The sequence below is a fragment of the Somniosus microcephalus genome, chromosome 29 (genome assembly GCF_052327205.1).
Source record: "Somniosus microcephalus isolate GS21.2 chromosome 29, FLI_Smic_1.0, whole genome shotgun sequence".
In the NCBI taxonomy this organism is placed as follows: Eukaryota; Metazoa; Chordata; class Chondrichthyes; order Squaliformes; family Somniosidae; genus Somniosus; species Somniosus microcephalus.
The window spans coordinates 27,055,624-27,072,835 of record NC_141015.1 but is presented as its reverse complement, the minus strand read 5'-3'; the positions used below and the strand labels follow the sequence as shown (position 1 = coordinate 27,072,835).

At 42.2% G+C, this 17,212-nt stretch overlaps 1 protein-coding gene across 2 annotated transcripts in view; it reads left to right on the top strand.

Moving 5' to 3' along the window:
• LOC147098584 (sphingomyelin synthase-related protein 1-like) overlaps nt 1-16,277 on the top strand; it is a 57,206-nt gene extending 40,929 nt beyond the window's left edge. Inside the window, exons 4-7 of one of the 2 annotated variants that reach the window (XM_085970440.1) lie at nt 3,125-3,242; nt 4,337-4,487; nt 10,752-11,031; nt 11,272-16,277. In XM_085970440.1, coding sequence (XP_085826566.1) covers nt 3,125-3,242; nt 4,337-4,487; nt 10,752-11,031; nt 11,272-11,374 — 652 coding nt within the window. In that variant the 3' untranslated portion in view covers nt 11,375-16,277. Of the gene's footprint in view, nt 1-3,124; nt 3,243-4,336; nt 4,488-10,751 lie in introns of both variants that reach the window. The other variant, XM_085970441.1, reaches the window with a different exon arrangement.
• Nucleotides 16,278-17,212: the final 935 nt, after the last annotated feature.

Genomic DNA, 17,212 nt, shown 5'->3' with positions numbered 1-17,212 from the left:
GTGAGGGGGACTGAAGCCACGAGGCTGACTAGTGAGGGGGACTGAAGCCACGAGGCTGACTAGTGAGGGGGACTGAAGCCACGAGACTGACTAGTGAGGGGGACTGAAGCCACGAGACTGACTAGTGAGGAGGACTGAAGCCACGAGGCTGACTAGTGAGGGGGACTGAAGCCACGAGGCTGACTAGTGAGGGGGACTGAAGCCACGAGACTGACTAGTGAGGGGGACTGAAGCCACGAGACTGACTAGTGAGGGGGACTGAAGCCACGAGACTGACTAGTGAGGGGGACTGAAGCCACGAGACTGACTAGTGAGGGGGGACTGAAGCCACGAGGCTGACTAGTGAGGGGGACTGAAGCCACGAGGCTGACTAGTGAGGGGGACTGAAGCCACGAGGCTGACTAGTGAGGGGGACTGAAGCCACGAGACTGACTAGTGAGGGGGACTGAAGCCACGAGACTGACTAGTGAGGGGGACTGAAGCCACGAGACTGACTAGTGAGGGGGACTGAAGCCACGAGGCTGACTAGTGAGGGGGACTGAAGCCACGAGACTGACTAGTGAGGGGGACTGAAGCCACGAGACTGACTAGTGAGGGGGACTGAAGCCACGAGACTGACTAGTGAGGGGGACTGAAGCCACGAGGCTGACTAGTGAGGGGGACTGAAGCCACGAGGCTGACTAGTGAGGGGGACTGAAGCCACGAGACTGACTAGTGAGGGGGACTGAAGCCACGAGGCTGACTAGTGAGGGGGACTGAAGCCACGAGACTGACTAGTGAGGGGGACGGAAGCCACGAGACTGACTAGTGAGGGGGACTGAAGCCACGAGGCTGACTAGTGAGGGGGACTGAAGCCACGAGACTGACTAGTGAGGGGGACTGAAGCCACGAGACTGACTAGTGAGGGGGACTGAAGCCACGAGACTGACTAGTGAGGGGGACTGAAGCCACGAGACTGACTAGTGAGGGGGGACTGAAGCCACGAGACTGACTAGTGAGGGGGACTGAAGCCACGAGACTGACTAGTGAGGGGGACTGAAGCCACGAGACTGACTAGTGAGGGGGACTGAAGCCACGAGGCTGACTAGTGAGGGGGACTGAAGCCACGAGGCTGACTAGTGAGGGGGGACTGAAGCCACGAGACTGACTAGTGAGGGGGACTGAAGCCACGAGGCTGACTAGTGAGGGGGACTGAAGCCACGAGACTGACTAGTGAGGGGGACTGAAGCCACGAGACTGACTAGTGATGGGGACTGAAGCCACGAGACTGACTAGTGAGGGGGACTGAAGCCACGAGACTGACTAGTGAGGGGGACTGAAGCCACGAGGCTGACTAGTGAGGGGGACTGAAGCCACGAGACTGACTAGTGAGGGGGACTGAAGCCACGAGGCTGACTAGTGAGGGGAACTGAAGCCACGAGACTGACTAGTGAGGGGGACTGAAGCCACGAGACTGACTAGTGAGGGGGACTGAAGCCACGAGGCTGACTAGTGAGGGGGACTGAAGCCACGAGACTGACTAGTGAGGGGGACTGAAGCCACGAGGCTGACTAGTGAGGGGAACTGAAGCCACGAGACTGACTAGTGAGGGGGACTGAAGCCACGAGGCTGACTAGTGAGGGGGACTGAAGCCACGAGGCTGACTAGTGAGGGGGACTGAAGCCACGAGGCTGACTAGTGAGGGGGACTGAAGCCACGAGGCTGACTAGTGAGGGGGACTGAAGCCACGAGACTGACTAGTGAGGGGGACTGAAGCCACGAGGCTGACTAGTGAGGGGGACTGAAGCCACGAGGCTGACTAGTGAGGGGGACTGAAGCCACGAGACTGACTAGTGAGGGGGACTGAAATTACACCAATGTGGTAGGAATGCTTTTCAGTTGGTTTTGAGAAAGTTATTGGAGCAGAGGAGGGGAGCTTTTTGCTCTGAATATGTTCTGAGCTGGCATTGAAAGTGAAATAACTGACCTATCTCGCTTTCCCCCCTGAAGAAATTGACATAACAGCAAAAATATAATTGTTTCAAAATTTAAAAAAAAAACTGTTTAGATTTTCTAGTTCAGAGAAAAAATTGTAAGATGGATGGATTGTAAATGCAATAGATGTTTTTTAAATAGGGTGTTTTTCTCTTCCCCTCCCCCCCCCCCCCCCTCCCCCAGCCATACTGTACACAAGTGTGATGTAGGAACACTTGTTAGTGCTCTTACATACAGGAAACTTTCTGGTATCCGGCACGGACGGGACCGACGTGGTGCCGGTTCATCAACAATTCCGGACAACCGAACGCTATAGTAAAAGATACAGACCTTAGAGCTCCGTGTAAAGCAACAAACCCAGCTTCAGAACAACGTCCACAAGTTGCAAGCGTCTCTGTAGCTTAGCAACAGCTGCAGCCAAACCCTTGCCGCCTTCCATTTGTGGCTGTGCAAGTAATAAAAGTTACTGAACCGACTCCTGAATTTTGCCGGTTAACCAACATTTCCGGTTATTTAGGGGCCGGTTAATCGAAAGTTTCCTGTACTGTGATACGGGTTCACATCTGTAGTCGGAGTGAGCTCATTATCTTGCCTGTGCTGCAGTGCCAAATGGAAGGTAGATTAGAATGAGAATTTTCACCTGGGTGACACCCTCTCCTCATAGACTAGGCAAAGTCTTGGGAGTAGGTTGCATGCTAATTTATTGAGGAATGGTGAATAAGACACTGCAGGAGGGAGAAAAAGAGAACCTTTTTGTGGTCTCTTTAATTATGACGAGTCATTTGAAAAATGTTGGCAGTTGTCATATAATCACACAACTTTATAAAGAAGTGTGTACACAACTAACCCAAAATGTACTCTTCAAATGGTTTTTTTCTGCAGGACCCTTTCCAGTTTTAGTACTTAAGGTATGGCTGTGATCAACACTAACAGTGAAATTTGACAAGTACAATGGGCAGAAAATCAATATTATTCAGTGCTCTGTTACTAAATCAGGAAACTTGCAATTTCAGTCTTCAGAGAATTGAGAAATATAAGTGTGTTTTGAATGTAATGGTAAAAAGAAATATCGTAAAAGTTAAGAGTTGTGGAATGAATTGCACTGCTTATTAACTGTATTTTTGGCTGTTTTTTTCCCCCATGACTGTAGGTCAATCCTTGTCCGTCGCATGTGTAGCCTGATGGGAACAGTGTTCCTATTGCGCTGTGTTACTATGTTTGTTACCTCACTCTCTGTGCCTGGCCATCATCTGCAGTGTTCTGGAAAAGTAAGTTTTGTGCAAACCATGCTGACCAGTTGTACAGTAAGGTGGCTCATGGTAGTAATGTAAAAAACAAAGTAATTGAATCAAATGTGTGGCTTTTAAAATTGTTGTACTAGTTTTACTTTGGTATGATAAGGTTATAAATGAAAAGTGAGCTCTTCAAATTTCTACACTGTGTTTGCCAAGCTGAATATGAAGGATGAGGTTTGTGCATTTGAAAATGTCAAACATACAAAGCAGGCAGTTATATCAATGAAAGGGGCACTGTGGCAATTCACTTGGTGAATATTTAAAGTAATTGCGCAGGGTCACACTCTAGTCTAGATACCCACCATGCATATCATAGTGATGTAATCATCGTCTAAACTCATGCAATTTTGAAGAGGTTGTAAATTAACCACCAGACATCTCAAGAAAAGCAGTGGAGCTCATTAAAAATTAGACATTTAAGGTCAATCTTTTTTGTGTTAAGTCTGGCAAGACTCAACAAAGCTCCAGTAAAAGAGGCGTAGAATAACGACAGTATGATGTATAATAAGAAAGGAGCAAAGTAAGAGGAATAGAAGAGGAAAAGCTGTTTTGGGCGTGCACATGCTAGGAAGAGATGTTCAGGGGGTGACTGCAAAGGCCAAATTTTCCCAGGGCCTTGAAAGCCAATAGAAACATATTTTGATAGTTTGTCCCCTCCAACTTCTAAGAACCTGGCCTGCACCCTGATTATCTCCTGCACTCCCACCCTCCCCTTCATTAGAAAACGTTTGGGATATGTTGTGCTTTGCACTTAGTTTTTGCTCTCGGCTTTTTAATTTACAGCCAGAATGTAGTGCCTGTTGTCTTTATTTCCTCACATGAGGTTGGGTGAGGGCCAGGCTGCATGTTATAGTATGCACTTAACGTGTTTAATTTGGGATTCTGAAAGGTGATTTTCATTGTAAGATGAAGGTTTATTTAAACATAAATATTGCAGACTAATCTCATGCCCTTATGTACATATACAAATCTTTATTTCTTTTTGTCTAGGTGAATATTTCTGCATTAAAATTGATAGTATGCACTACCCAGTGGCCTTTGTTCAACAATGTATGTTTTCTTTTCAGCTGTATGGAGACATGTGGGCCAAGTTTCAACGGGCAATTGCAATTTGGAGTGGCTTTGGAATGACGTTAACGGGCGTGCATACTTGTGGAGACTACATGTTCAGTGGCCACACAGTTGTCATTACTATGCTTAACTTCTTTGTCACAGAATGTAAGTATAAAAATATTCGTAACCGTCATGAGTTTACCATAATAGGGCGAAGACATTTATTAAGAAAAGGGCAATGATTTGCTATCAGCGGTGATGTTAGTGCAATGACTCAAGCTATTGTGTAAGCCCTTAACTTACTGGTGACTAAGATCTTGGAAACAAGCATGTGAAGGATTTCATTTTTTTTTAAATAAGAAGGTCCATGTAATGGATTTACTTGTGAATGAGTAAACATTAAATGCTACTTCATAAGTCTCATGTTTAAAGAAGGCCTGGTGCAATTGTTGAATTATATACACTCTTTCTAATGACACACAACACCTACCGACAGCTCATTGCACTACAGTCATGTGCCTCTAACTACGAAGTTTTTTTGAAAACATTTTTTCCACAACTTTCAAAATAACCGTGTTTTTTGTTTTATGAGGGGAACAATGTCTTTCAGTGCACTGTATTCCCTGAATAAATACTGGTGTGTGTATATAAATGCTTATCAAATTAAATTCACTTCCCATAATTAACTCTTCACAAGCTAGTTCTGTAGACTAAAGTTCCAAATTAGGGAGAAAGGAATAGAAGCATGTGCTGACGGGGTGAGATGAAGTAGAGTGGGAGGAGGCTCGTGTGGAGCATAAACACTGGCACAGACCAGTTGTGCTGGAATTACCTGTTTTCTGTGCTGTAAATTCTATGTAATTCTACTTAGTTGTCATATAATTGAGTTTATTTTCTGAGGAAAGCTTGAAGAGGTAGAAATTCAGCTTGGGCAGGCCCACAAAGTAAGACGGTGTCCCATCAGCTGCCTGTTATACGCCGCGCCCAATAGTGAAGTCAGTGGAGTGGAATGTCGGGCAGGGCGTGTAATGGTGGACGACGCTGTATTGCCTGTTTTGCGCTACCAACCAAGACAATCTTCTAACTCAAAATTTCCACTCTGTGATAAATTCTGCAGGTTTTAGGCAGGAGATTCAAAACTCTCCAATGCTGAATAATGGCGCACTTAGACTGCAGCTACCAGTTTGGGACCGGTAGCGATAGTATTGGTTCCAGCCATGCAGTACAATGTTTTTAACTGGCTGGCTGGAGCTGCAGGTCTCCTGCTCAGGGCAGAGCTTTTGTCTGTGTGTGCTTGCATATGTGCAGAGCTGACTTCCAGCGGTTTCAAATTTAAATGTTTATAGAGTGTGGGTGGCTATGTTTGCACTCTCTAAGCATTTAAATTAACACCAGATGGGTTTAGAAAGTGTCCAGTTGCTACAACAGAATCCCGGAGCACTTTATAAAACCCAAGTGTGACACTGCACTGAAATTGTATTTTGTGTGGTTACAATCCCAAGCAGTATGAGCCTGGAGAAGGTAGTATCCCGTCCCTTCTCTCTGGCGTCAGCTCAGGATCTGATTCTGGAGTTACAGTGCAATTTTAGTGTTGCAGTATAGCAGAAAGTGCAACATTGCAAAAGTTGCAGTATAAATGCATGTGCACAGTAACTAACAAGCATTTATTCCTGAATCGGCATCTCTATTTCATATAAAAAGTAACTTGACATCATCAGGCAAAATAATGTGAATTGAATTAGTGAAACATTTTTGCTTTGGCTCTGTAAATCTAGCAGTGTAAAATTTAATTATTTTGTGTACTGCTCATTATAGTGTCTGCGTAGCATGGATCGGTGGGGTTTTTAATCATTGTTCTGTGGGAGCTCTGAAACAAGAGTGCCCTCTAGTGTAAAGAAAAATCGAAACAACTGCAGGCGCTGGTAATCTGAAACCAAACCGAAAATGCTGGAAGCACTCAACAGGTCAGGCAGCTTCTGCGGAGAGAACAGAGGAGTTCATGTTGCAGATGCGGACCTTTATCAAAATGTTCTGAAGGGTCCACACCCGAAAAGTGTTCCCAGCATTTTCTGTTTTTGCGCCTCTAGTGTGTTTTATTTGGTTCTGCAGGTTCATCAATACAGTTACCCATTTATAACTCCAAATTGCATTCTCTTCTTTCCACCCCCCCCCCCCCCCTTACATTTCTGCCACATTTCTCCCCTACTCCCCTTTGGGCATTGACTGCTGAGTGGTTCTATGAGTACTGGTGCCCTTGGTACCTCACCCAAGTGCACATTTTTCAGGTCTGAGCCTAGTTTGAGAGTTTCAGCATATTTACCAATTGTGGGGGGGGGGGGGGGGGGTTGGCGGAATATCACCAATCCTTGTACCTCGCCCAGTGTGTGTGTGTGAGACCACTTCCTGTGCTTACAGAAAGGTTGTATCACACTATTTCTGTCACACTTGGGAATTGTTTTAAGTTGTGACTAAGGTATGCATAATGTATTTATATTTGCCTTTCAATACTCAAAATGCTTGGTGACCTTGCTGCTCCTCAAAATTCCATCTCCTAGGTGTTCCTTTAGATGGTCCTGCATGCGAGTTTTAAATTTATTCGCCATTTAACTTTTATTTGGATCCTTCCCGCTTGCTGTTTGCCCATGCTTGCTATTGTGGGGCTCACCCACTTCTAACTGGGCCTGCTGCCTGATCCACCACATTGCTCCCTGGCCGCCTCCTGATCTCCCAGGCCTGTTTATGGCCTGCTCCATCGTGGGTCCCCAGCCACCCTCAGGCTTGTTGCCACTTGCTCCAGGCCTCCTACCGCCCTGGCCCTGCTATGTGATTTTTATGGACCCCGGTTGCCCTTGTGTGATCTTCCCTTCTCCTCGCACTGAGCTTGGAAGCTAACAGTTTAAATTTCAGGACAGTTATTGCACTTGCGCATTTGCCAATTACTTGAACTTTACACTAAAAGTAGATACAAAGGCAAATGGGAAAACAGCAGTCGAGGCGGTTGTTTCAATATTAACTAAAACTTGTTAATTTGTCCGTTTGACTTGCTATAATGATATAAAACATTTCCCTAATGCAGACTCTTATTAAAAATGTTTTAAGAATGGACAGGAAAGAAGATCTTACGGTTAATTTTTGAGTTTGTTTGATGGGAACAACATAAAGGCACTTCACTAACTCTCCTAACACTGCCCATAACCCAGAACTTCCACACACAGCTTTAATGTGATCACTGCACTGAAGGAACAAGAAGACCTCAACGCAGGCCGCAGAATATATTTCCCTGTTTGTCCGTCACCCTCTCCCACAGTCATTGCTGTGGACCGTGCCCGCCATGAGAAACTCTGCAACTCTGTGCCAGTTCTTGCAGGCATCCCGGGCAGCCAATCCACATCCTGAACACTAATTAGCATCTGGCCAGCCTTGGCCTGAGCCACGCATTAGATGCTGGATAGCGATCAAGCTTTCACCTCGTTGCTAAACCCCCTTTATCTCAGTTGCTCATTAAGGAACAAGTTGGATTAAGTGGATTCCACTTGAGGTAGATCCACGCTTAACAAATTTGTAATCAAAAAATATTCACATAAAAAGAGTGCTCAGTGACCATGAACCAGAATAGCAATTTCCTAGTCAGAGTAAGTGTAACGGCCCATGTATATTGCCTAGTGATGCTTGTACATTCAAGTTAGCCTTTCAGATGATGAATTAAACCAACATTCTGTTCACATTAAAAGATCCCACGCCACTGTTAGAAGAGCAAGGAGCTCTCCTGGTGTGCTGGCCAAAATTCTGCCTCAGCCAACACTACTAAAGATAGAGTAACTGATTACTGTTGTGGGATCTTGCTGTACGCAAAATGGCTGCTGTATTTGCCTACAGAGGAACAGCGCGTCATTTTATGTGAAGCGCTTCAGAATGTCCTGCGAGATATCTTGAGATGTTGTTCAAATGTAAGTTCTTTATTTTCCCAAATTTGGCTCTTGCATATGTTGGTTACCACGGAAAAATAAAATGCAACCAGCATAAATTGAATGTAATCTTTCTTGGGCTGAGAGGTTGATTCATGTCGCACAGAAAGAGAATGTCAGAGCCACTGTTTATGGTGGTGGAATAAGTCGCATTCTGCTTTTATTGAGAATATGGGATTTTCAGGATTATTACCAGAGTTTTGAAGGGCCATGTTCAACAATCCCATCTATTGGTAGATCCATTTTTCTGTGAAAACTGCAAACCTTTGAGATTGTGTTGGCAGGTTTTGCAATAAGACAACATCTCGCACCACATTTTGTCTATCAAAGACTCTGGTGAATAATTGGAGCAGTGATATTTCTACTGTGAAATTATATCCTGTCCCATTTACAGTTTTGCAAATCTGTTCTCACAGACTGAATAACCTTCAGCTAATAAGACCCTGTTTTAATGGTTTAATACACTGGATTTTTAAAAACTTTGATTTTATGTACATCTGAAATAATGTAGTATGCAAGAAGTAGAATGTCTGATCAAAAAGCCCACACAGCCCCTGCAACTCATTCATCCTTGAACTTCTAGTCTTTAGATTATCTGGCAAATCAGATTTGCTATTTTTGTCACAAGCCTCATTTTTGTGTATTTGTATCTATTTGTAAATTGCTTTGAGTAACAGCTTGTAATTTGAAACCATCACTGTAGCAAACAGCTGGATAGCTGAGAGATGATCATCGGGAGCTTGTGTGTTGTAGACCCAATAACTGAGTAGGTTTACTTGAATGTGCAGTAGCAATAATACTTGAATGTATTTAATAATGAGTGCATCTGAAAACAGTATGCAGGCATGAAATTGGGCAATTTTAAATCACAGTACGACAAAACAGTTGAGACATTAGAACACTAGAAGAGATTAAGGGGTGATTTGATAGAGGTGTTTAAAATTATGAAGGAATGGGACAGAGTACATGGAAATAACCCGTTTACAGTGATTGAGGGGGATTTGAATAAGGGGACATGGATAACTAAAATTAAATACATGGGCCTGGAGTTCCCGCTTGATTGCGTTGGTTTTTCGGCGCAATTCCCCCGATATCAGCGTAACCGGCGCAAAAGATCGCGGAATTTTAAGCGCAAATTGTGTTCAGCGCAACTCGAGTTTCCGCGATCTTTTGCACTAGTTTGAAAAACATCGCGCTAGAAGCAGGCCCCGCCCACAAAACAGCCCGCGCTCTAAGGATGAATTAATCACCATTGGGAGTTTCTGCTAATTGCGCTCGTTTGCGGGACTTCCAAGAGGCTCTAAAAATTAAGCTGGATCGTTTGGGTGCAAGGACACTAGTAGGTAGGTTTGGAATGAATTTTTAAAAAATTTACCTGTGTACCCCAATCTAACTAGAAAATAGTTTTGTATATTTTGTTTAGTCATTTTCAGTCATTTAAAATCGGGTTGCCCATAGGTCGTGGATTGACATTAATTTAAAATGCTTATCTTTTGTGATCGACCCATTTTCAGCTGTATTAATCAAACTTTACCAAGTTACCACTTTGTGTTCGGTGATATGCAAATGAGCTTCAGTGGAAACCCGGCGGGGGGGGGGGGGGGGGGACATTTCAGAAGGGGCGTAATTTGCGCCGGAATCGCCGATTGCGCCCAAAGCGGAAACTCTACCCCAAGAGGTTTAGGATAGAGAGCAGGAGAATTTGTTGCACACATTTGTGAGGCTTGACTTTGTAGCAACACATGTTTGGTTATGCACATGCCTCTTTTCTGGCTTCCATTGAGGTGGTGTCAGTATAAAACCGATGGGATAGTGATGACTTTTAATACTGAATTTAATTAGGTATCAGGGATGCAGGACTTCAGTTATGTGGAGAGACTAGAGAAGGTGGGGCTATTCTCTTTAGAGCAGAGAAATGTAGGGCAGATTTAATAAAGGTGATCAAGAAGGTTTTTGATGGAGTAAATAAGGAGAAACTGTTTCCAGTGGCAGAAGGGTCAGTAACCAGAGGACACAGGTTTAAGCTAATTGGCAAAAGACCCAGAGGCACCATGAGGAGAAATATTTTTACGCAGCGATTTATGATCTGGAATGCGCTGCCTGAAAGGGGGGCGGAAGCAGATTCAATAGTTACTTTCAAAAGGGAATTGAATAAATACTTGAAGAGCAAAAATTTGCAGTGCTGTTGGGAAAGAGCAGGATGTGGGACTAATTGGATATCTCTTTCAGAGCCGGCACAGGCACAATGGGCCAAATCCTTCTGCGCTGTATGATTCTATGATTTTAGGTAAAGTTTAATCCAGAGATTTTTCGAAATTGGAGCAGATTATTAGTGTATGAAGGGCTGCAAAATGATTTCTCAAGATCAGTATTGCATTTGACACTATATTTGTTTGAATTTTAAGGATGCTGGAGCTGAAATTGAAAATTAAATGCAACTCTTAATGTTTCCTTTTTTTTTTAGATACGCCAAGAAGCTGGAACTTCTTGCACACCTTGTCTTGGGTACTGAACCTGTTTGGGATCTTCTTCATCCTTGCTGCACATGAACATTACTCAATTGATGTCTTCATCGCATTTTATATCACCACAAGACTCTTTTTGTATTACCACACACTAGCCAATACTCGAGCATATCAGCAGAGCCGAAGAGCACGGATTTGGTTCCCAATGTTTTCATTCTTTGAATGCAATGTCAATGGCCCTGTACCAAATGAATATAGCTGGCCACTTCCTAGACCAAGGTTATTGAAAAGATTAATTGGCTAAGTAGTAATCCACACTAAACAGTTATTTTATTTTTGTTGGATAAAAAAATTATTAATGGAAGAATAACTGGCTTTATACCCAAGATTAGTACAATGGCTTACTTCAAGCCAGGTGCAAATGTGAAGGGGGAGGGAGACTTTGATATATAATTGGTGGTTAGGTTGGTTTATGGTTTGTCCACCAAGTTGGAACTATGCTGTCTTTTTTTTCCCCAGATATGTCAACTGTTTTAATTTGGGCATCCTTACTCCAGTTGGTGGCCTTATACAGCGCGCGGGTTTTGTTTTAAACAGACGAGCGTTTTGCCCAGCAGCGTAACCGTACCTGATGGGCCGTCAGGCAGCCAGCCTTGGTAGTGGTGATGGAAAAAGCAGTAGCAAGCCCACAAAAAGTAACGCTGCTAGACTTAAAGTAAGTTTTGTTATCCTGAAGAGAAAAGTTATCACAATTTATTTTTTTAAAGTCAGCGAGACGCTGGGGTTGTTCAGAGGGTTGACATCTGAGATCTTTGAAAGAATTTTTCCTCGTGGCAGGTTTTTGAGGATGCTTTTATTTTTAAAAAAATCCCTGTTTTTGCAGTGTTTTTCATGAAGTTTTATTTCAGGGAAATGTGGTTTCGCACTTGTTTAAGGAAACGCTGCAAAGATTTGTGAAAAATCTGGGAAAACCTTTAAAAAGCCAATGGGAAGCATCCTCATTATACTGCAGTCCGTTGATCATCTGCATTTCCCCTGAATACCACATAGGTATTTAACCAAAAATTACACAAAGTATCAGTTCTTGAAGCAATAAAAATATGTTTTGTCCAATACTGGTCCCTTCGGGGGTATATCTGATATTGGTCGTAATCATTTTTATTTTGAGGTGTTCAACTGTTAGCTGCAGATTCACCGTATCCCTTTACAGACCTCAAAACTTTACATGCAGTATTAACAGTGTAATGTAACTCTTGGAAATGAGCCCTCACAGTGCACTCATCGACAAACTCTCAAAGAGCCACTTGTAATCTGTTTACATAGGTGTGTAGAGTTTATTAGAATATGCAATTTGCAATTAATATCTATTTGAATTATCAAAAAATAATTAGGCTCAGTTTCTAAAATAATTCAGTAGTTCTCAACTTTTAGATGGCATTTAGCATTGATACTGTTGGATAGTTTACAATCCAGTTCTAGTAGGTAGAATCCCTCCTGTAATATAGGAGGTGTTGTGATGGTAGTTAGCCTCTAGTGGCCTGTCATAAGCACTTTTTACATGTTGACTTGCAGGCTTTGGTTTATTTTGTCTGGGTTTGTTAGTTATAGTGGACTCGTACTTTTGCAGTAAGATACCAGGCATACGTTACTGTCCTTAAAATAAAAATGAATAAACAATTTGTAACAGTTGTGTAAAGAAATTAACAAACATTTTTAGTTTTCTTTAATGAGCCACTATCAACATATTTTACAATTTAATTTGACTAGATGGTATAACTTATTGTTCCACTATATTATAATGCACATCATTACCCTCTCAGTTTACTTGTCAGAAGACTGCACGGGCAAATGTGGGAAGGTTTTCCCGTTCGAAGTGTACAGGTTAAAACATAAGAAAATGTTGAGGCTTGATATAATTATTGGGTTCTTTTATAACTTTAAATTTTTTTTGACGCACCTGTATGTCTTTTGATATTGATAACCATATTATTGGAAAAGAAATGGTGTCAACAGAACGAATGACCAATCAAACTATTTTTGCTGCTGGATCTGCATCGGCAGGCAGCTCTTTGAAGTGTTCTGTTGATCCCACAGGAATCAAAAATTGAAATATCACAATTAGTTTTTGAAATTTTCCCGTTCATGTCTTGATGCCGTGGGTAATGACGACTGGATTTAATGTTGGTTGATGCTCGGGCTACACCTACCAATTTTAGTTTGCTGCTTAAAATGTATTGCAATTAAAATACTCGTTCTCCAAATGGTCAAGGGAATTGTCCCACTGCCTGGCTTAACGTAGGTGTTTTGTACAGTAATGTTGCCATTGTACGAAACAACCTCAGCACAGTCGAATTTGGTTGTCTTTTGTCCGATGCATATGTCAGTTAGCCAGGTGTTAAACGGAGAAGCGAAGCATCTCAGTGGATGTGTGATTGATTGTAAAAGTCTTCTGTATATAGAAGCCACCTATATAGGACTGGATCTGAATGAGGTGACTGTGCCGTGCTCACACTGGTTGGCTCAATAAATGTTTACATTCCCTTTCTGCTGATTGGTAGCTGTCCAATGATTCAAAATTCAAATTCTGCACAGCCTTAATTTTCATTCCCCAAATTGTATGCGTTAAAAATCTTTGTAGCAGAGTGCCCGCTGACAGAATTTTAGCTTTAGAAGGATGAAATGACACTTACCAATGACAATTTTTTTTGCATGCACTGAGAACTTAAAAAAAAACTTTAAAATTCTTGACAGTAAAGGATTTTATAAGGCAAATTCATAATAACTGGTTGTGTTATCACATGACTCTCCTAACAAATTATCTGTAGTCATCCATGAACACTGTTTTTGATATTGAATGTTATTTGCCTTGGTCTTCCTGTGTCCATTACATCAGTTTCCTATTTTAATTCATAAATGAAGGTCTCTGTGACATTACAAGGGTTAAAACCTTTTCTTCCCATTTGTTGCAAAATATTGAGGTTTTTTCTGTAGCTCTGCTTGAATGACATTGCATGTCTAACACCATACTGTCCTGCAGTTTGGTTTCTGATTCATTCTCAAAGCAGAGTTACAGACAGTAACCAGTGCGATAATGGGCACTTTTGGAAAAACTGCCTAACAGCTTTGTTCTCTCCTGCTTGTTCCGCCACTCTGTTCCTTTACCTGATTAATTACTCTTAACTACTTTTTTTCAAAGGTCATTTATTGTCATTTCCTTGTAGAGTCAAGCTGGCTGATGCAATAATTAAGTAACTATCCCTTTGTGAAATGGCAATAAATTAGGTTAGATTCTGAAAGAACTAAAGCGACCAGTCCCAGTTTGTAGAGTGCATGAGTGAAACCCTGCCAACTTTTCAAAGGTTCCCAACGTCACTGGATGGTGAATATGCAATGGATGAAAGTTAATTGTTTTAACTCCCTTTATGCTATAAATATTAAAAGCATTAAAAACTTACATTTGCCTGAAAAGCTATTGCAGCGATTGCATTGAGAGAGTTTGATCAGGACATGTGGTCCACTTAATAGCCCAATAATTCTACAAGTTTGCAAAGAGAGGTACCAGCGATAGGCTTTTTTCTCACTCCATCCTGATTTATGCTGCTTTAGAACTGTTGATTAGCGGCAGATTTTTTTTGTGTAGAACTCTTCGCCCCCCTCCCAGTTTTCACATGTGATGCACTAAAGTTGCACACCAGGGATATTGTGAATGAGGACTGCTGCTCACAGTCCACTCCTTAATGCCACAAGAGCCAAACTTTGACACACACAGCAGAGACTTTTACACAGGATATCTGCTTCTTTCAGCCGTTTTACTCCAGAAAATCACTATGACTGAGGGACAGTGATATGTTCTAATGGTACCACCCGTTTCCTGAGAATTATATGACCGTTTGAATCTGTTGTAATGTATTGTGCCATATCCTTGGATGTTCTCTGAAATGTGTGTGCTATTCAGAGGTTTGCTGGGACCCGGATATTGTTACAGTGCTGTAACGCGCATCAGTTTTGTCCCTCCTCCCTTGCATCATGTGCCATTCTCCATTGTCAAGATGGTGAGCTGCTAACCTGTTCCTAAGCCTTTCCCAATGATGTTCTTGGGCTGGGTGTTGGAGGGTGCTTATAGCGTGAGGTAATTCTGGCTGATTTCTCATGGTCTTCCTCTCATGAGGGTGGGGGGAGGCGGGGGAAGTATTTGAATCTGTAGCAATACACCAGCCATTTCCAAAGATAGGGCTGCCTAATAAAACAGTGTACCTTAAGGAGCATAATGGTGGGGGCCTGTAGTACTGTGAGAGCTTTCTTTCTCTAGTATCTGTGCAGCTAGAAAAGACCAGAGCAAACTAGTTTCCTTATGAGACAGATTTTATTGGGAAATAGTTTGGTTTATTGACTTCCTGCCAGCTGACACCAATGTGATCCTTGATGATTGGTATCTTGATTTCAGATCTACAAATTATTCTTGTCCTGCAGTGCAAAGCCTAGCGATAGTAATTGCCAAGGAAAGCAAAAGTCCTTGGTGACTATAAAACTCAAAATGGGAAAGCTTGGAAATGATGTTCTTTATTCTAAAATGACTAACATTGTGTGCCAAGCTTTAATACTTGGGTTTGGGTCGCTGCTTGTGCTTTAGACCACTTTCAGTACCTCTTCTTGCCCCCGCCCCCCCCCCCCCCATTCCCTCCATACCCCTGAATGTGTCATCGTCTTGAAACGTAATCTTGCATATCTGCTGTTGTTGTACCCATTGTCTGAAAACTAATTTCCTTAATTTAACCGTTGTCGAGGCGACCTTAGAAAGAAGGGATAAACAAACCTGTAAGCGGTTTTGAAGCAAATAAAGCAAGCCAGTAAATGAGAATAAAAGCCATTTATATTTTTGTAAAGCAGCAGCTGCATATATCCCAGCTGTTCTGAGCGAATCCGATGACCTTGTGCTACAAGGATATGGCCAGTTATTTGAGGCGGAATGGGAAGGGGGGCCGGCCGCCTTGCTGGGCTCTAAAATAGCCTTATATTGTATAAGACTATAAGTTTAAAAAAACATTCAATGTCAAAAATTGCAAAATTTTGTTCAGTTTATCTAGATGTTTGTGTGTATGACTGTACAATTTGGAAATGTTTTGATGCAAACCAACAACTAAATTAGAAAGAAACAAAGACATCAGTACATTTTTTTTTTCACCAATTATGTACCATTTTATAAACTATATATATATATAGATATATCTATCTATAAAATGAAACACTAAAATAAAAAGAACTGTTAACTTTTGGATTTCAGTGCTGTTCAGTATTAATGTTATTTAATAAGTTCAAATCAGAGGTATTTAATGTTTACATTTGCATTGTTCTATTATAAAATTAATAAAGGAAACTAAGTAAAACAGCAATGTTTTGCAGAGTTCCGTGCATCAGCTGTGTGATCCATCTTTATAATGATGCCTTTTGTTGCATTTGCTGATGTCTAGTAAGAATTCCAGAATGTTTTTGTGTACAACTTCTAAATAAATTTGTTCTATACTTAACGGTTATCAGTGCCTTTTTTTCATGTCTCTCTCCCACTCCTCTTCCCCTGTCCTAAGTAGGCTGAGAGCTGGCAAAATATGACCGATGATGAGGTTCAAGTATCTGATGGCAGTTATGGCTGGAAGCACTGAGAGCTTCAACACCTGGTTGCACTGCTTCATGATCAATACCTGATCCACCCATTCAGCTAGTGGGCAGAAATTCTGGCTGAACATGTTGCTTGGCTCAACATTTCCTTTTACCATCACGGTACAGGAGACTTTGGTTTATCCGGAGGTTGTATGTCCGGAAACCTCGATCTACCGGCAGAAATCAGGAGCCGTTTTGTTAGGTTTTTTTTCTTCTCGTGGCTTTTTTTTTCAACAGTCAGGCTCTGGAAAGTCTCTCTGAAGCTGTTGCTAAGCTACAGAGACGCTTCCAAGGTACGGGCCGACTGTTTGGGGCTGTTGCTAAGCAACAGTGTTTGTTGTCAGATACGGAGATGAAAACCTCCGTATGCTTCAACATTAACGCTGGTATGTCCGGCAGTTTTGATGGGACCGAGCTGTTGCCGTCCCGTCGGTGCCGGATAGCACAAAGTTTCCTGTAAATGAGATTGCACGTAATTTTCAGATTGCATTTGAAATTGCTCTCAAAGTTGAGCTACCATTTCCAAAATAACTCGTTTGTAACTAAACACCTCACGGGTGAGGGGGAAGCCTAAAACTTGTCTGTTTTCTTTGTGAAAGGAAGTTTGTCGTATTGGGAGGCTTTTATATGTTCACGTATGTCTTGATGGTGCTGACAGGTCAAATGTCATCCACTGCTGCTCTACTTGAATTCTTTCTGTTTTTTCTCTCAGTGGATTTGCCAAATACCTCCTAAATTTAGATTCACTTGTTTTTCTTTTTAATTTGTAATTTTCAGTTTGTGAGAAGCATACTATAAAAGATAC